Source organism: Pyxicephalus adspersus, chromosome 6 (genome assembly GCF_032062135.1).
Source record: "Pyxicephalus adspersus chromosome 6, UCB_Pads_2.0, whole genome shotgun sequence".
In the NCBI taxonomy this organism is placed as follows: domain Eukaryota; kingdom Metazoa; phylum Chordata; class Amphibia; order Anura; family Pyxicephalidae; genus Pyxicephalus; species Pyxicephalus adspersus.
Window position 1 is genome coordinate 11,586,199 of NC_092863.1, and position 20,667 is coordinate 11,606,865.

Genomic DNA, 20,667 nt, shown 5'->3' on the forward strand with positions numbered 1-20,667 from the left:
TCGAACACGTGCAATGAAAACGAACAACTAACGACAGATCCACAATTATTTTGACCAATCGTATAGTGCACAATTCTGTAGCTGCTTTAACGATACTATCATTCAAATATAATCCACGAATAATGTACACACGCTAGATATGATCGTTTAAACGATGCAGAAGTGACAAGTAAAGGAGAAAGTGTTCTGCGGAACCATCCACGATCACTGAACAACTGACCGTACACACACAATAGCTTGTGAACAATCGTCGCCCACTCAGATCCGCCGGGATGGTCGTTTATTTCCAGCGACAATCCTCGCTCATCTGTGTCGTTGTGCACTTTTTCTGTTAACAATTATCAGACGAACGGTCGTTAGTCGCTTGTTTCCAACGACAATTATGGCACGTGTGTACGCAGCCTAACTCTGTTCTGTTTACTCAACAAGTAGGTTTATATTCTAACCACGGCAAAGACTTGTACAACACCAGAATCCTCACCTTTCGTTCAGGATCTGCCGATGGGGATGTAGAGATTGAGGTTCTGCTGTCTGGAGAAAGATGTGATGCTTCCCCCGTACAGCTTTCTGTAGGTCCCGCATCACCAAGGAGAACCTGGCCCTGTGAAAGGATGCAGATTAGTGAACGTTACATAAAAATAAATATAAAAAGATTAATTCCAGGAAACTTTAGGATAGTAAGGTGTTACAAGCAGGTTGACTCACCTTTCCTGCACGCAGCTGTCTATAGAAGTCTGTATGCTGCCGGATGCGATATTCCAAGTCAGAGACATGAGCCTGTAACCAGTTCCACCGACTAACAACATCTGCCCGTTCCCGAGCCCAAGCCCACTCACAGCGCCGTTTCCTGCAGAAACAAGGCATAGGAAGCTTTCATTATTAGGTCAAACTCTGCTCATGTCTGGAACTAAAAACGCAGGCATGAGCAAATACACAGAAGTTAGGAGGAAGCTTAGGAATGGATAAAAAGAAGAAAGCAGTTACCTGTTCACCCAAAAAACATATTTTTTTTTAAATGGAATCAATATAGGTAACCAATTTGTCTTAATGACAGCTTTCTGCAATCTTCTGTACAGAAGAAAAGCTGACTGGGATGGAGAATGCCGTCGATAAAAGGCAATTATACTCTGCTGCAGTGTACAGATATGGACAGGGAACATAGGGATAGAGCAGAAAGTGCAAAGGTACGACTGCTTGCTGCTTCTTCGTGGTCAGATCAGCAGAAAATAAGGTGGTCATGGACAAAATTATTGTTATTTTATACACAATAGAGCTATTGTGTATTTATATGTTGGGTCATAGTTGGTTTTACACATGATGTTATATATTTCTTGCCCAAAATATAGTGTTGTCTTTTAGTCTTTTCCCCCTTTTGTTAATAGTACAGTGTTCTCCCCAGGCTCTTTAAGTCGGGCGCACCACCGGCACTTTTCAGTAACCACCTGGCTGTTTCTGTGTGGTCACTGAAGAGTTGGGTCACAATACAGGGACCTCCACCCGCCTACAATTTCTTCTCACCAATTCTGCGTTGAGCACTGTTTTATGTTTTTCTTTGTATTTATATAATATATATTTTATATATTTATAGATTTGAAAACGATTGAAACAAAACACATTTTTTAGCAACATATATACATTCTAACTTCACCTTTTGAGGGGGGAAAACACAGACATAATATTTAATTAAATGCATGCTGCAAAAATGTACAAAATTTTACATTTTATTCAGTAAGAAAAAAGAAAGGATCACTGTTCAAGTTGAAGATTGCATGACATCTTAAAAAGAAATTGTTACAACCAAGTCATTCATTCAGAATCTGCAAATGTGTAACACTAGAGCATAGTGCCATACACACAGCTGATCTAATCATTGAAGCACAACTCCAGCTAAATAAAAACACAGCACAGCAAAATTTGAAGTTCTAATTAAAATATATAGTAAAACTAATTTAGTGATGTCCCCTGCACTACTACTTTGCTGCCACCAGATGTCTTCATGTTTTTGGTTAAATGATGGCCAACATCCCTCCATCACCTTCCTGTAAGCTCAGGCTGTCATAGACCCTCCTCTAGGATGTGACTGGACTGGAAAGGAAAAGCAGCGCAGTGATCAGCTCATCCCTCTGTCATTCTTCTTTCCCTTCCTATCAGCATATAGCTTGCCAGCACATGAATTGACAGGCGGCTTGTACTACTTCTGAGTTTCCCCACTCGATTTGCACGGATACCAAGTCATGTTTAGATACAGAGCTGCAATATTGTGCGTCTTTAATATCCACTTGGAAAACACAGCCTATGGTCGGAGTTTTATTTTCCATCTAGAAACAGGCCAAAAGCCAAAATCCACTTTTCCATACTCAGCTGGCCACAATACACAGATTTGATTATAAAGTAAAACCCAATATCAGACAGGAATTTAAAAGGAAAAAAAAAAACCCTTTAGAAATTTTCAGCAATCACTGTCAGGCGGATTGCACACATCTGATGAGGCCATAAGCTCGCACACACCTATTATGCGATGCTCAGATCCGTCTCAATCAACAACTGATGACGCAATTGTGGAGATTACAACTAAGAGCAGACAGTCTGTGGAATGAGAGAGAGCCTGTATGCAGGAATACGGGCCATTAAACGCTCCGACGGCTAGGTTTTTCTGTCACAGCCAAAAATATTCTGCAGCGTCATGTACAACCTAAAGATGACTCACCATTGCCGGAAGCACAGTGAAATCATTAAAGAATATCAGAAGTGCCAAACTCGGCTTTCTTAAAATGATGTACCACCAGTGAGTACAAAAAGGCAGTGAAATAACAGTACATGGTATTATTTTATTTTTTCTTTAGACGCACACACTTAACAGTAGCCCACCACCAAGGTAAGGAATCGGCAATGGTCTACACTGCGCTGTGTGTAAAAGGAGGTGTAATGTCCAGAGACAGATGTATAGTGTCAATAGTAGAGATACGGGCCCTTAAAATCATTATCTTGTTCAACCTGATTCATCCATGTGTTACAAGACCTGAAAATAGCCAGCCACCACCCCGATTGTTATTGATCCAGAGACATCACAGCTGATTTACGAGGAATTAACTCTGCTTTATAGGTTGCCCGTATATTGATGGTAGGTACCATCTACCCAAGGTTCTACTCCAATATGGCGGCTCTAGAAATAGGAATTCTGAGCATTTCTGATCACAGCCATGTCAGAGGGTAGATGTGAGCAGCTTATGCAAACACCACTAGTCATCGATTAGTTTCCAAAATTGCTTTCCTACCAAAAAACAAAAATAAAAATGGCTCCATCAATAGGCTTTTCTTAGCTATCCTCTGCATTATGCGATTAGACATATTTATTTTTTTTTAGAGCTGCCAAATTTAAAATAGATGCCTGGAAGTGAGACAGACCAATGTAGATCTACACCGAGACAAAAGGGTAAAATAAAAAAAATAAATAATTTGTCAATGGAACACTTGGTCATTTTCTGCCATTACTGTTTCCATTTACTAAACGGAAATAAGCTTTGCGAGAGTGGGCACCTATCATTTTGCTTGTGTGCACAGCTCAAACAGTCCTTGAATAAACAATGCAGGCAGAACCATCCAGTGGTTTGTCTGAATACAGATCCTGCCCTTTAATAGGCAATGATTTTAGATTCATATGATATTCCTGGCATAAGCCAGGTTTTATTCATCAGTGACAACAGCGGAACCATGAAACGTTTTCCCCTGTCCACTGCAGGAATGACGGGAGGTCCGACTGAGGAGTACCAGAGGGTTTCAAGCAGTTGTTCTTGTAGCACATTGATAAAGGTTCATGTACATGTCAATATGAGGAATGCATCTGAGAAGGAAACACAATCACAATAAATATGCTATAGAAATAATCCACAACAGGAAGTGCGAATGTTGCCAAAACCATAAACCTTTACGGTCTCGACTTCCTGCTCTGAAGGGCACATATTACCTGCAAATAAAGTCATAAAAAACCTACACATGTTGCTGTACTGATAACGTATAGGGTAACTGAACCCAAAATGATTTGTTTAGCAAGTCTGGAGTCGATCCACAATGTATACATGGAATGTGATGCAAAGTATCTTATCTGCAGTTCCTGCCAGTAACAACAATTTCTCCTGCGGGTGGACAACCCTAAGGCTATGTACACACATGCAATGGTTCTCGGCTGATATCGGATAAGAATCTGGCGTGTGTACGGTGCTGGTTGTTCATTGTTCCAATGACTGTCCTAGCTGATCCATGGACGACAAACGATCGTAATGTTAAGTGAAGGGGAGAGAGCGCAGTGGGGTACCCCTCTGTCATTCTTACCCTCTCCATGGAGCTGAAGGGTGCTGTATGTATGTACAGAATTCGTTCGATCCTGAAAAATCCTTTCCAACAACAATTATTGCACGTGTGTGCGTAGCCTAAACCACTGACTTGCAATTGGCAGAGGAGTCATTTTGGCCTGCACAACAGAAGACCCAATTTAAGGACATGTTGCCAAGTCTGCTGCTAATTGCATGTAACTGTATGTGTGAAGCAATGATTACAATCATTTCTAATCTTTCCTATACCCAGGTTTGTCATTAAACAAAACTTATCCTGATAACCAAAGGAAAATGATGGAACTACAAACACCAACATCTGATTGACTGCTATGGCAACACAGACATTTTCCTCTTTTCTGGTTTTTATAGGAAGGCCAAATCAGTCTTCTAGAAAACCATTCTCTGCCAAGATTGCTAGCCACATGGAAGAACATGACAACCAGATAGCAGAGATAAGGCTTTGTTGATGGGAGGGCCTTCTGAATGGATAAAGCTAATTTTTCTGTAAACCTATTCAAAAGACACTGCAGGGATTCTCTGTGTGAGACCAAAATAACTGATAAGGGAAGACAGTTTTATAGGAGGTAGATAACAAGGTTACAAGCAATGTCAAATATCTTCAAAGGATTCCATTACAGATTTTTAACCTTTAATGATAATTCAGAATTTTTAGTGGGGAAAACATTTGTAAACATTGTTTTTACATGTTTTATTAATGTGTTCTGGTGTGATTTAGCATGTATATCAGAAATTTATGATGAAAAGGTAGACTGCGCAATGTTTGTTAGCATGGCCATCTGTAGTACCCACCAAGGCCACATGTGCACAGGATATCAATGGGAGACAATGGTTAACCCATCAACCCATTTTTTTTTTTTTTTTTTACGATGAATGTAATATTATGATGCAGTGTTCTCTCCAGCCCCTTTTAGCTGGGCATACCACCTGGCTGTTTTTGGACAGTTACTGAAAAGTTGGGTCACAATACAGAGGCCATCACCCAATTCTCAATTTCTTTGTGTGAATACTTGGAGTCTATTGCAATGATCGGTTTAAATTGATCAAAAATACCATGACAAATGTCAAGAGTTTAACATTTAGGTTGCTTTCAATCTTTATGAACCTTTTATTAAAATACCTAGTAATCCTGGCACAAAGTTTCTTCTTACTGTAATGGGGTAACAACTGTATCAGTTATCCCATGTTATCACATTAACCCCTGGTAAAGATAGAAAGCGGATGGGCTAAACCTAAATTTTGCAAGAACTCCCCTTTGTTGTCACTATCAGGATACTAGCCCACATAATTTGAAGTCAATGCATGTAGAAATGAAAAAAAAAAAAAGCACAAAATAAAAAAAAGTTAACTTTTCTTTAGACCCACTACTCAGGCACTGGACTAAATACGCAAAACGCTTTGTCTGCACGGACTTTCTCTATAGCCTGAAGCGATAGTTTCAGGATGCTTTGTAATAGGTGATATCGGGTCATGACTATCTGTGTTCCCTATGTTGAATGTATTTTAAGCACAATACTTTGTTCTCTTTTGTTTGTTTTGGATGTTGACTTTCTCATGGAAAAAATGTTCTCAATAAAAAATTTATTGAAAACAAAAACAAAATTAACTTTTTTTCAAAAAATAGGAGGCAAATGCTTAAAATACACATGGTTTCAGCAAACTAAATGTCAGTTATTTCTTAAAATCCAAACCCTACCCTAGATTTATTACACAATAAACAAATACAAATTATGGGTGGACAATGATGGGTTCAGCTCCCACCCAGCACTCAGAGATTCCCTGCTTTATGGTCGATACCTTTCCACAAGGCTATACCAGGGATGTTATTTTCCTGCAAGTGGGCTTTCCATTTAAATGTAGAGCTCTCCCATAACATCTTTTTCACCAGAAAAAGCCGTCACTCACAGCTGTATTTCCCAATTATGTAGCAATGTCAGGCTAGATTTCCCAATGATCCGTTTATTCTACTTGAAGAAGAATCCATGAGGAATTGTGACAGCCTCATTCAGCATTGCAAGGACCTGAACGGGTGATGGAGGATGAGAACTGAAATGAGGTTCCATCACCACCAGAGTCACTAAGAATATAGATGAAAGAAAGACTCTTCATTCATGAGCTTACATATTTGTATTCTTGCTTCACGGCAGAAAACAAAAGTCAATGTATGGGGTTTTGGAACAACTAAAAGATCTAGTCACAAGAAAGTTACACAAAGTGGCAGCCTTCCAAAAATGGAAACTCGAGAATCCTGAACTCAATTCATCCCACACACAAACACTGGACAATCCTCTGTTCATAGCAAACGCCTATAAACCTTCTGCTATCCAGCATTTACTGTAACTCAAACACACACATTTGGAAAAGCAATACCTCAAAATTCACCTGAGCACACAGTCCTGGAAGATCAATAGTTGTAATGTGGTCCCTTTGCTCCCAAAAGAATAAGCAAGACACACAATTGAGTACAAGCACTGTAAAATACCAGCACTTCACATTCCTGTTCCAGGCCAAATACTCACCAAACAAAACAGAATCTTTTACATTTTTAACTGCAAGAGATCCTTTTAAAGCAGGTAAATAAATTGTTATGTACAATACACATTTTCTACTTTGCCTATGAATAAAAATATACTGAAGCAAAGCAGGTAAAAATAAAAATGGGACAAAAATTTAGTTTTTATATTTATTTAGAAAAATAATTTACCAAGCTTATGGAGCTTCAAATGACGTGCACGGAGAGGGTGGCTCTCTGTACTGCATATTGTTCTTAGTACAACAAACAGACTGGTTATATGGGGGTCAGCATACAATGGGCTATGTATATGTGGAACCACCTTGTGCACATTGATCTCAGTCTAACAAATGGAGACTGGTTATATGGGGGGGTCAGCATACGATGGGCTATGTATATGTGGAACCACCTCGTGCACATTGCAAAGTGCACATTTCTGATTCAGGTGCTGCGTTGTCTAGGGTGCAGAGAGTACAGGCATGACAGCAGAGATTACAGCACAGAGACACAATAGGCTCGCTATTGCCTCTCTCTGCAGCCCGAGTGCTCCACTCCCCCATACTCCTTGCAGTCGCCATATGCCAAATTCCTGTGGAAGAACAGCAGTCTCTCTCTATCTACTGCTGCCCTCTAATAATTCTGCAGGCGGGGTGTGTCTTTATAGTCTGTTTCACACACATGCTCTGAAAGAGAGATGGTGGATGTGTATGCACAAAGCTTTACCAGCCCTGGAAGGGAGTCTCTGCTTCTTACATTCCAGGAAATTCAGCCTGCATCTGTGATTAGCCAAAAAGGGAACATCTTAATGAGTAACAGAATTAGTACGCTTCCCTTCACAAGAATCATCTATGAATATTGCCTACCCAGATATACATCTCATCAGTTATGCAAAACAGTAAAAGAATGCATCATACAGAGACATTAATACCAAATATTAAAAGCCCATGGGACAACTCAGCAAAATTAGGATATAGGGACAGAGAATTGTCGTACTATTCTAAGGAACTGCTGGATTAAAGAAGAGTAAAGCTGCGTACACACGTGCAATTCTTTTATGACCCTTTCCAACGATAAGAACTGCACGATGCATGAAGGAGTGCTGTACATACAGCACCGTCCTGCTCTATGGAGAGGAGAGCGACGGAGGGGCACCCTGCTGCGCGCTCTCCCCCTTTCTTTGCATTAGGATCTCTCACCGTTCCATCGTCCGTGGATCTGCCAGGATGGATCTACGGACAAACAAACGCTGGCTGTACACACGCCAGATTTTCGCCCGATATCTGCCCTGAGCCGATTATCGGGCGAGAAAAATTTGACGTGTGTACGTAGCTTAAGTCAGCAAGAGCTGAACCCCGAGATAACCAAATATTGCCTAAGCATGAAGAATTTGCATTCTTACTCAAATATTGGCATGCTTTGTGCATTTCCTTTAGATCTGCAGGAGGTTATTGTGATACAGACAATGCCGCTCTCACTTCTCGTGCAGGGTGACTGATCTAGCACTAACTAGCGACTGGTCCTTCTGGATCCTTCCCACAGATCTGCTAAGGTTTTGTGCAACACAGTGATATCAATTACTTTTACACAGTAATACATAATTTGTAAAGGCATTTAGTGCACACATGTACATATTAATGTATTTACTTTTGAGAAATATATTGTAAAACATTTAAAGTTTATATTTTGGGGCCAACTTTCAAAAGCTTACAGTGTTAGCACAGGAGTCCTTACAAATATAGGTAAATTAGGCAGATTTTGTATTAGATAAAAACTAATAAGGAGGTCCAGTAAAAAAAAAAATGTTGCTTTAAACATAGCTATATAATGCTAGCTATATAAAGCAGTCTGGGTTAACAAAACTAGAAGAACTAAGAAGGGTGGATAGGTTTTATAATCATTGGTAATATACCTGTTTCTGTTCAAGTAAAGTGTTTTCCTGTTTGAGAGAAAATAAATGGAAATTAGCTACTGTTAGCTGCAGTTCAAGGAGAAAAACACATTACAGCTTTTGTTCAATAGAACCAATGATGATGCACTGAACTACCACCAGAGTTAAGTGGGGACGTCACAAAAATTTGCAATACATCACCGCTTTTTTTACTCTCCAAAAATAATCACGACTAGTTATTCAAGATGAGACCTGCACCACTATTACCAATTTCCTGGACTGCAAGCAAGGCCTTCATAACCATACAGCATCAGCCAAGAACAGGCTCCTTGAGGAAAAGTCATTTTCAAATGACAGAATATTACTAAATTTTTTCTTGGAATGTCTCCATATACAACGCGGTTCGCACCTCAGCCTGGCCTCATCTTAGCGCAAATAGTAGGACGTTTATACACAGAAATGAACATTTGCAGAACAGAAACAAATGACCTCAGCCCTGTTATACCAGAATGGAGGGTACACCTGCAGCATGATGATCAGACTATGCTGGATGGCTGCAATAATGCGTCCTGCATCTGCACACTATGAGTTCCAATCCAAGTATTACAACCTGCTAGAGAGTAGAAGAGAACTTCATCAACATCTGATACAGACATAGAAAAATTTAGAATATTAAGTGTATTTATAGGCCAAACCTTTTGTTTTTGGATAGAATGAGGAGGCATTAGACCCTTTGTTAGGTTTATATTCCAGTGTTATTATGGAGATCCACACCTCTATTCCTACTGGTGACCATTGTCACTGAGAAAGAAAGCAAAGGGAAACCTGAAATGTAAATAACTCATCACAAACACACACTCTGGGAATTCCCAGTTGTGCTCCTGTGTTGTTAGCCTGCCCTGTGTATTCCAATGGGAATACTTTAACACACATTACATACATTGATGTCATCATAAGGTAACCAGCCCTAACAAAGGTCATTGCCAAAATGTATGAGATACAGCAAAAAATTATTTAAAAAAAAACTTTATCATTCTGATTATCTTCTGGAACCACTGTAATAAATATACAGCAGCTAACACTACCGGGCAAGCTTACTTTTATTCAGCGTCGGCAGAATTCAACCACCATAAACATTGCAATGAATTGGTTTCCAACCTTCTTCAAATAGAGACAGCATGTTACACGGCATAAAAAAGCCAAGTATTCTGTGGGCTCATATATTCTACAAAGGAACAGGCAATAACCCAAAACCAGCACGGAACACAATAAAGTATTTTTGTTATTTCTGGAACAAGCCATGCTGAAACACTTTGTGATCTTTTCTATTCAACAATATGAGACGGATCATCTAATAAACCAGCTGAAAAATAGTTCTGTTTACCGTTTGTGGAACTTCTTGTCAAATGACCTGTATTAGAAATGAATCGGAATACTGACCGCTCCCCTGTATCTATTTATTTTCTGACCATGTATACACCATACAGACAAAGCAGATAAAAGGTGCCATGGTGTCAGATAATGGGACTGGGTAAGGCTATGTACACAAGTACGATGATTCTAGGCCGATATGAGCTTCAGAGCTCAACTCGAACGAGGATCTGACATATGTACTGAAGTCATCAGACGTTGTTCATAGATCCGTCCTGGGGGATCCATGAATGACAAAAGACGAACGACTGCAATGGAAGTAAAGGGAAGAGAGCCGCTCCGTTGTTCTCCCCCCTAACCTCTCCATAGAGCAGAACGGCACTGTATGTACAACGCTTGTTTATTCCTCTTTTAGTTTGTCATTAGAATTGATTGTGAAAGAACATTTTCCACAACAAAAAAATTGAGCATGTGTACATAGCCTAAGGGGGCTCCCAGCAAACTATCTTGGTGAGAAATAGATAGAAGTACATTGAAGATTCACCCTCCAAAAAAAGGAGTGGCGAAATGAAATTGTAACAAGAATGTTTTTTTTTCCAAAAAGAATAAAAAAAATAAAAGAATAAAAAAAAGGAAAAAGTTGGAGGTACCATAAACCAAGGAGTTGGGTGGAAATTTGTTAGGTTTAGATAATAGGACAAGGCCAGGGCACAAAAAATTACAATTGTATTGTAAAAGGCCTAGTCACATCTTGGCATTTTTTCTGCCCATGCCACACAATAGAAGGCAGCATTTGTTTTCCTTGTTGGCACATTACCATAGACAGTAACAGAGAGCTAACAATAATGGAATGACAACACACATAGCATGAAATGAGGCAGTGAAATTGTGGTTTAGTGGCTTTAAAGGCAGCACCAAATTTCTTGCAGATTTTAGACCTGGTATATTATGTGGCTCTATTTAAACATTAGTTAGGTTTTTGGGTAAAGGATGTAACCTGGTGTCCCCTTACATTACATTTCTCCTTCCTACTAAATCAACTCACTGCTTGCTTGCTGAACAATAAACTGCGTCCAGTTAGACTTACACCACAATGTGACATTTTTTTGCCCAACCAATTTTAACAAATACCTTACACAAGTCTTCTGTGACTACAGAGGCCAGAAACTGTGAGATCTAACAGCAAAAGCAGAGATGTCTGCCATCTTGAACCATCTGGAAAGTCGACTCTAGAATATTGTTTTTTTTTTACCTTTGTACAAACAAATAGTAAGGAAGCACACAAGTTACAACACAAACCACAAGCCTCCAGAAGGAAGAAGTGTAGTAATTCACAGAGGAACGTCACACTCTCCTGGAAATGACACCAGGGGGGCATTAGCCTTAGTCATGGGACTACTAGCACATAAACAACATATCCGGGTTTGTTGAGTAATGCCTGAAAAGAACATGCTGTCAGCCACATGGCACCACAGAAACTCATCACCGAAAACAGACAAAATAATATAACACATAGTCTAAGCAAAGTGCCAGCATAAAGTGTGAGAAGCCATGATTAAATGAGATTAAATGTCTCTCTACACAAACCAAAGCCCATCCCAAGTCATTTCGTAATTTCTTCTTGGAAAAAAAGAACTTTGTTCCAAGTCGACGTCACAACACAAGGATATGTAAACAAGCGTGGAAGTGGCGAGGCTTGAACACGCAAGAATTCCCCTTGAAGTGAGAAACTCCTATTCTAGTAAACTATGTCATCTCAGAGATTTATATTTATTAACAGAACTTACAAGGCCAACAACATGAGCTAACAGATTGAAAACAATACAAATATTTGTCAGGGTTTATACAACAACAAAAGAATAATAGTAGTGTATAACATTCATCTATATGTGGTCCAGCATAGTGCAACCAAACAAATTAGGCACAAATATGGATGAAAATGTTACCTAGTTGGGCCGAATGGTGGCCCAGAGATTATAACTCTGGCCTTTGCAGCACTAGGTCCCAGGTTTGAATATCAGCCAGGACATTATCTGCATGGAGTTTGCAGGTTCTCCTTGTGATTGCATGGGTTTCCCCTGGGTATTCCGGTTAACTCCCCAACATTCCAAAAACATCCAGTTTGATTAATTGGCTTCCCACAAAATTACCTTGGACTGTATTAATGACATATGACTATAGTAGGGACATTAGATTGTAAACCTCTTTGAGGGACAGCTAGTGACATGACTATGGACTTTGTACAGCGCTGCGTAATATGTCAGCACTATATAAATACTGTAATATAATATTAATAGGTGAGCCCAGGGAGTGGGAAGGGTAGGGGTATATGCTGCAGTCACGATAACAATTGAGAGCTGAACCTTAGGAAATGTGTTATAGCGAATGCATTAACCATAGCTGCTACTACTAAAGTGCTATTTTAGCCCCAGCTATCCCCAAAGCAAACACCTATCTCTGCTTGCAGGGAGTGTCTGCAAATGTAATGCGTATACTCTAACATACTGGCACACATGGGCAGTTCAGCCTCCGTTAGAGTAAAACTACGTACACACGTCAAATTTTTCTCGCCCGATAATCGGCTTCGGCCGGTTATCAGGCGAGAATCTGGTGTGTGTACAGCCTGCGTCGTTCATCGTCCGTGAATCCGTCCTGGCCGATCCATGAACGACGCGCGATCCTAATGCAAGGGAAGGGGGAGAGCGCGCAGCAGAGTGCCGCTCTGTCGCTCTCCCCTCTCCATAGAGCAGAACGGTGCTGTATGTACCGCACTCGTTCATGCATCGTGCGGTTCTTATCGTTGGAAAGGATCGTGAAAAATCCTTTTCAACTACAAGAATTGCATGTGTGTATGCGGATTAAGGCTGTGTACACATGTGCAACTTTTGTAGCTGGAATCATTCTTTCGTGGTCATTCCCAGCAACAAAAGATTGTCAGATGAACAAACTAGCATTGTACACACAGTGCCATTATGGTTCCATGAAAAGGGAAGGAGGGAGAACAAGCTTGCAGCACTCCCTTCTGAAGTCAGAATCAGCCTGTACAGCTGACCACTATTACCAAACTGGAAAGTGAGGGGCAATCCAAAATTGTTTCATCAGCCACTAGAACAGGAAGTAAAGGGGAGATTTTCCAAGGGGACCCCATAGGGATTTTCTTCTTACTCCCTGTGGTGTTTGCACAGATGTGAAGGGAAAACTTATGGATGCAAAAACCACACACAAATGATATATAAAACTACTTTACAAGATATTTCTACTCTTTCTACAGGCACACATACAGAGATCTTTTTTGGGATTAAGAAACCATCTCTCCACCCTGCACATTGAGCACCATCTTCTTGTAGGTCCATCCAGTCACTGTACAGAAGACATGTGCTTTATAGAGATAATTAGGGCTGCTGCTGCTGGCATTTATCCAATGTAAAAGAAGCAGCAAAATGTTTGGATATTATAGCGGCAGACTTCAAACCTGAACTCTAGATAATCCTACACTTAAGCCGTTTATCTGCCAAGGGATATGTATGCCTGTCCATCCTGTCATAAGATATGCACAGCCCTGCTAAACAAGAAAGGCTGGTTATTGACTTGATGTATTTCCTAACAGCGGCGGAAAACTATGGAATGGAACAATGGAAGGAGCAATAGAAATCATTATATAGTTCATTCGTTTTGAGGGTCAACATTTCTACCGTCCGCAAAACCAATTGTCTCCTTGTGCCTCCCCTGGGGGTGCCTAGCAGAAAGGCAAATCCTTTATAACACCAGCCACAGGATCTGCACAACGCACACACATTTCAATGGCCTGCAGCTATGTAATGGAGCCGATCAGCTTCTTTGACATACTTGAGAAATGATGAAACTCGTAGCATGACCAGTTTTCTTTGTCCTGGACAATTATTAGTCAGAGGGTGTGGAGGGAAAAAAAGTGAAATACACAGAGCTTGATCATACTAGCACTCTCCATGCTCGAGTTCACATGCAGATCAGGCGTCCGTGCAGGAAGGAAGTCACAGAGGTGCCCCCGTCTCATCAGTCAGTAACAGGAACCAAAAAGAATAGATAATGAAAGGGAATTTGAGCAGAGCAATTCCAAAGGCTGGAATGGCAAGTTTACAACATTCATAAGAATCTGATATTACTGGAATAGATTGTTACTTCTTATCAGACTGTTAGGCCTTTGTTACCTTTTCTACTTCTTTATTCCTTCACTTTAGCACCGCAAATACAGCACTGGTGAGTGACCCATCACCAGATACAAGCACATTGAGGCCATACCTAGTCTTAAGCAAATAAAGACAGTGTTTTCCCCAGATCCTTTTGGCAGGGCGCAACAACCGGCACTTTTTAGTAACCATCCAGCTGTTATTGGGTGGTTACAGAAGAGCTGGGTTGCAATACAGGGGCTGCTACCCACCTAAAATTTCTAATCTCTCAGCTTTAAAAACTTTCTGGGTTGAACACTGTAGTCCTTTAAAATGTCCCCATTTGACTAAAATTAAGAAGGAGACATCTTAAGGGGTCAGCGGTAAAGCATCATTATGGGAACAGATCAACTTCTCCAAACCCTTACCACTGCTCAGTCCTTGCGACTTCCTTTCTTCTTTGAATAAACAAAGCAGTTGACCCTTGGGGGTGAAAGCCAATACAGAACATAAACATGTACTTTAAAAAGCACAGGCACAATCCTATTGCCCTCGGCCTAAGATATATCAAAGAGTTTCACGGTTCTTTAGAAATATATATTCACACGGTCATGTATACCAGAAAAGTTGTTGCAGCCCCATTACAACTATTGCCACAACGGGTTTTCCAATCTGCAAACCCCAAACAGAAAGAAACCCATCATCGCTCTATAGGTACACTATTCTATGGGTTCTTCCTAGCCCCTTTTAGCTGGGCACACCACCCGGCACTTTTCAGCAACGACCTGGCTGTTTCTGAGTGGTTACTGATTAGTTGGGTCAGAACACCGGGAACACACAATCAGCCTAAAGAAAAATTCTGGGTTGAGCACTGGGTACAGATACATACAGGATGGCAAAGTCTTGTTCCTCCAAAGGTGATCCAGCATAGGTGTGTATCCGTACCTATTAATATGACTGTAACCCGATCAAAGTAAACCCAGCTATATCTCACTACGATTCTAAAGGCAGCACGGTGGCTCAGGGGTTAGCACTCTGGCCTTTGCAGCGCTAGGTCCTAGGTTCGAATCCCAGCCAGGACACTATCTGCATGGAGTTTGCAGGTTCTCCCCGTGTCTGCGTGGGTTTCCTCCGGGTACTCCGGTTTCCTCCCACATCCCAAAAACATGCAGTTAGATTCATTGGCTTCCTCCTAAATTGACCTAGACTACATTAATGACATATGACTATAGTAGGGACATTAGATTGTGAGCTCCTTTGAGGGACAGTTAGTGACACAACTATGGACTCTGTACAGCGCTGCGTAATATGATGGCGCTATATAAATACTGTATAATAATAATAATAATAATAATAATAATAATAATAATAATAAAGTTAACAGTAGCAGCTGCTTTATGCAGGGTATAATTCAGTCCAGGAATAGGAATGGTTTATAAAAAAAACTACCTAAAGATAGGGATAACATGCACTTTCATTTTCTGTTCAGGAAAGCATGTGACCTGGCAGAGGCTGCAAACCATCTTGTTGAATGCCGTTTATTAAAAGGATTACTACCATACACAAAAACATTTACTGAATGAGTAGCCTTAAAAGAGGTCTCCAAAGTTAAAATTCTTAATATGCAGCCAGACATGCTAGCCCAAGTAAAATATTTTACCATTTTGTATCTACAGTAACAGCTTTCCGTTTTCCACTAAACTATATCCTATTCCTTGTCAGCAAATGTGCTGGCTTTCCAAGAATCTGGCATAGATGGATGTCAAATCATAGAAATTCCTTGAAAAAGTATTTGCATTGCTACACAAGGTCCAAATTGGCACAATAGTTTATCAGGGACAATAACTTCCTATCAATGTTTTTTAAATAATTCTCTCCATGTTGGTCCATAACACTGCTCACGAATAATCTTATTATTATTTATATTATTATATATTTCTAAACATTTGGGGGAAACTACACATAAAAACTCCTGCAGCAGGAAAGAGCTCCTTGTGTTATCACAAATTGCCCCTTATGTTTTGGAATATCTCAGGACTCATATTACCTGTGATAAACAACCATAGAACAGATCAAAGTAACACACGCTTATGTTGAGGGGCGCTTATGTTAAGGGGCATGGTGCATGTGGGTACTCATTGACAAGTTTGTGCCCCTCCAAATTAGAGTTTATTCTGTTAAAGGGTATTATTGCTAAATTTGTAAGCTTTCACAAACCATCCCAAAAATACTGAGCCTCTCAAATAGGAACAAACACACACCCAAAAAGAACAAGGGCTCCTATAGTTATAACTGGAGGTCAAATAATAATAGTGCCCATGATTTTAGAAAGGTATGTACAAAAATAGCTAATAGTATGGCTTAGCCATAAAGTACACAACAATCAGATATAAAAGTATAGAAACAACATGGGAGCCATTCAGAATACATATGTAGCAAAAAATATTTAAATAGGCACAATTCATCTTCGTTATCAGCGGATCTTTAGTCTGCTCATCTATATACCCCACCACCAGAAAGAACAGACCCAAACACTCCTATCCAAAACTAACCTCTTTAAAACTTATGGTTACTTTCTTGTATTTCCTAACATAACTTATTGCAGTTTATGAAAGATTTGAATACTCTCCTTTGAAGTGAATATGGGGAGTGAGATCGGCAAGTTTTTTCCCAATCTACGTCACACGATCTCGCTCCTGCGCGGTGTAAAATGGGGTTTTGTAGAAAGAAGAACACGGAAGGAGAGGAAAAGATGGCAGCGCCTGGCCCACCCTCTGCGCCAGGCCAAAGACGGATACTGGGTCTACTTGGGACCCGATGGAAGAAACCTCCCAACAGATAGACTGATCTGCAGGATTGAAGGGGTGAATTTTTTTTTTTTTTTTGGGTTTACTTCCGCTTTAACCTTTATCCTAACTCTATTCAGCACTCCCCACATGTACCTAATGTTTTCTGGAAACTTTCCAAGTCTACAAATCAATGTAAGGTGCACTAGGAGGCAGCAGAAATTAGGACAAGTATCTGCCCAACAAGCAATGATGTTACCAAACCACCAACTCAACACCAAGGAATGGTACCTCCACAGTCATTCCAACCACGTAGGGTTGCTGCAGCAGTTTTATGGGGCATTGTAGAAGTATCGCTATCACCAGCTCTACCCACAGCCTTGCCCTGTTACGTTGTACCCACAGCACATTTACAAACCCTGTGGCTTATTCATGTGTTTGTTATCTAACCTAGTGTTTGGCTGTAATAGATGCAGGAAATGATTAAGCAAAGATATAGCACTCTGTGTAAATTGCATCATTTTCTTCAAGCATTAAAGTACCTTGGTAGTGTAACTAAACAGAAAACCTTTACTCAGAATTTCCTCCTTCCCACCGATAAACATTCAGCAATTCTGTGGTCATCTAATACAAACTACAAATTGAATGTGCTGACAATTTTTTATGGTCCCTAACAAATCAGCTGGTAGAACTGAAGATAAAGTAGAGTCATTGGCAAATCCTAAAACACAAGAAAACTTTTCAGAAGGTTAATCCAAGCTGTTCCTTTGCATGGAATATTCCAACTGTCCTTATGGAGCTGCCACTAAATTACTCATTTCCTCAAGTATGTTAGTAAGTAAACACATGATATAGACACACAACGCAACACTTCCAACTTTGTTCTACCCATATTCATGCACCAACTGGCATAAACATCCCCATGTGGGTCATTAAACATACCAATGTGGGTCATTAAACATACCGAATCAGAAATGAGACAGATGTCGGTGCTCCAACTTCCAAAAAGCTATAATGTGATCGTTTATAAAAGATAAATTCACATTGCTGTGTGTACTCTTTAGAAAACTACTGACAAAAAAATTACATATTTATGGCTAGCTTGGAGGGGTTCATATAGGGCTGAGGATTCTGAAAGCACTACAGAATTTTTTTTAAGCCAGGTGGGAAGAAATTGTAAGCGGGTGGCAGCCCCTGTATTGCGACCCAACTCATCAGTAACCACCCAGAAACAGCCGGGTGGTTAAGGAAAAGTGCTGGGTGGTGCACCCAGCTAAAAGAGCCTGGAGAGATCAATGTACTAAGCAGATTACTTAGAACCAATGCTGCCACATGTTCTCCCTTACCAGGTATTTTTCTTTCCTGTTTAAGAAATGACAGGCTAAGCAAAGAAGGGAAGGTATGTGCTTTGTGCATGAACGAATTGGACACAGCAAAGGTTCACATTAAGCGATTTTTATGTTTTGTTTCTACAGCTTCCTGTGCCGACTTGTGACAGAGGACTCTCAACTTCCAGTATGGTTTCTGCTGTAGAGGAAAATGGGGGAACATGGATTTCACCTAAACTTGAAGTCTAAGAATGATCAGGGCTGTCATTACAGTGACATTATTTCTAAAATGTAGAAGACACTGGTCTGAGCAGCACTCTTTTTACAAAATTAGATTTATTTCTCTGCCTCCAGCCTGGCATACACTGGGCACAAAAAATATTCTCTAGGATATCTCCCAGGGCCATAGCTCAAAGCCAACGGGATGCCTGAAGGACAAACGCAATGTGGCAGCCCCTAGAAGGCCAGGCAGTGTAAATGTCATTTTTTTCTAGACAATAACAAAAATATGCAGCTGGCCTTTAAAGCCTAGGCCAATTTTTTTTTTGGTATTCTATTCTAGAAAGCTGTGTGGGTCTAACGTAGCTGCCATATTGGTAGAGGACTGCTTTAAAGCTAAATACACAAATGTAAGGCATAGATTGAAGCTGCCACTGGGCACATTCCTGCATGACATGGCAGGAGACCTGATTTTAGTAAGATCATTGATAAGCTCATTTCTGCCATTCTGCTCTCCGCACCTACCAGCATGTCCTTTGTTAGCTTTGCAGTACAGCCAAGTATCTTTGTGCTGGTTCTTCCTCTCAGTTTGAGCTCTGTCGTTGTAGCTACATTTAATAATGTATTAATGGATGCAGAGCTGTGTTAATGTGCATCTTTAGCTCTGCCTGGACTCTTAACAATAATAGGTGAAATAACAAGAGGTTTTGCTCTAGACAGCACTGCTACGGGACAACACGGCGACTCTATCATTTCTATGATGATAGGAAGGCTTATAGAGGAAATTGACGTGTTATCACCAACCAGGTAAAAGGGGACAGACTAGAAGACCTGTGGAAGCAATGTGAAAGCACAGTTATTGCATCCCTCTCTGGTCATGGTCAGGCTGCAAGGATTCTCATTACACTATTAATCTGCACAGATGTTACATGGGCTTAACCCTTCGGCACTTGGATGCATCCATCCATAATGCTGCCATTCCTGTGTTGTGATATACCAGGAGTATAAAAATGTGCCGACAGTGGCTCCCTATCATCTGCACACCAGGGCTCCCGGCATTCCTTTTTACAAAGGAGAATTATTTCCTTTGGAATTACAAAACCGCAGTGGAAGGTTTCCCAGAGTACAATGCATGAATGCGGAGCAATAGGAGAGCAGTCTGTCTGTGGATTAAACCTCATCTCAGACAGGGCAAATCAAAGGCTTTTCACAGCAGGGGGTCTCTACACAATATGCACTGCAGAGACTGCCAGACTAGAGAGCTATACTTGTAGCCAGAAGGTGGCGCAGCCACAGAGGCAAAGTATGTAAAACTAAAGCGCCTACTACAGGACAACCTCAGGATAATGCACAGCGCTTCAGAAAAAAAAATAGTTTAAATACTAGGTAAAGGTGCCTTTATCTCTGCCAATTACCAGCATATATTGGCTAGAACTCTCACCTTGCAGCACTAGGGTCCCAGGATTGAATATCAGCCAGGATATTACCTGCATTTAATTTATTATCCCATGTTCACGTGGGCTTAAACCAGGAACTTTCTGTGTGGTTACAGTTCAGCTTCAAAGCAAACATTTTTAGGAAAGGCATCTCCAGATGTTGGATGCTTTCTGTGACATTTTAAATAGTTCCTCCATGTGAACTGGACATTGACTCCCTGTTCCTTAAGACTTGAAAGAGCTCAATCTAGAACAAGCCTACTCTTAGAGTTGCTGAAAAGCCTGGAAGTGAAGAACACAGAATTTGCAGCCAAAGTCTAGCTTCTATTTCTAGGACAGAGGTCGGTAAACTCCGGCCTTTAGGCCATATACGGCCTAGCCGGTAGTTTGTTGCGGCCTAACGCCCCCTGGCCGATCTGGCCTAATGCCAGCCGACAACTTGCGGCTCCGGTAGTTTGTTCTGGCCTAATCCCGGCCATCAACCCGTGGCTAAGGAAGGCATGTGGCTCTTGAGCATCCCGAAGGGAATTCCCTCTCCTCCGCAATGCATATGGAGGAGAGGGAATGTTCCCTATTTACCCCGACAGCGGAAGTGTTAACGCCGGCCGGGGTAAATAGGTAACATTCCCTCCC

At 40.7% G+C, this 20,667-nt stretch overlaps 1 protein-coding gene across 1 annotated transcript in view; it reads right to left on the reverse strand.

Moving 5' to 3' along the window:
- Window positions 1-20,667, reverse strand: part of KANSL1 (KAT8 regulatory NSL complex subunit 1) — a 50,862-nt gene that overhangs the window by 12,556 nt on the left and 17,639 nt on the right. Inside the window, exons 3-4 of the mRNA XM_072413667.1 lie at window positions 706-847; window positions 427-601 (exon numbers count right to left, since the gene is read on the reverse strand). Coding sequence (XP_072269768.1) covers window positions 427-601; window positions 706-847 — 317 coding nt within the window. The remainder of the gene's footprint in view (window positions 1-426; window positions 602-705; window positions 848-20,667) is intronic.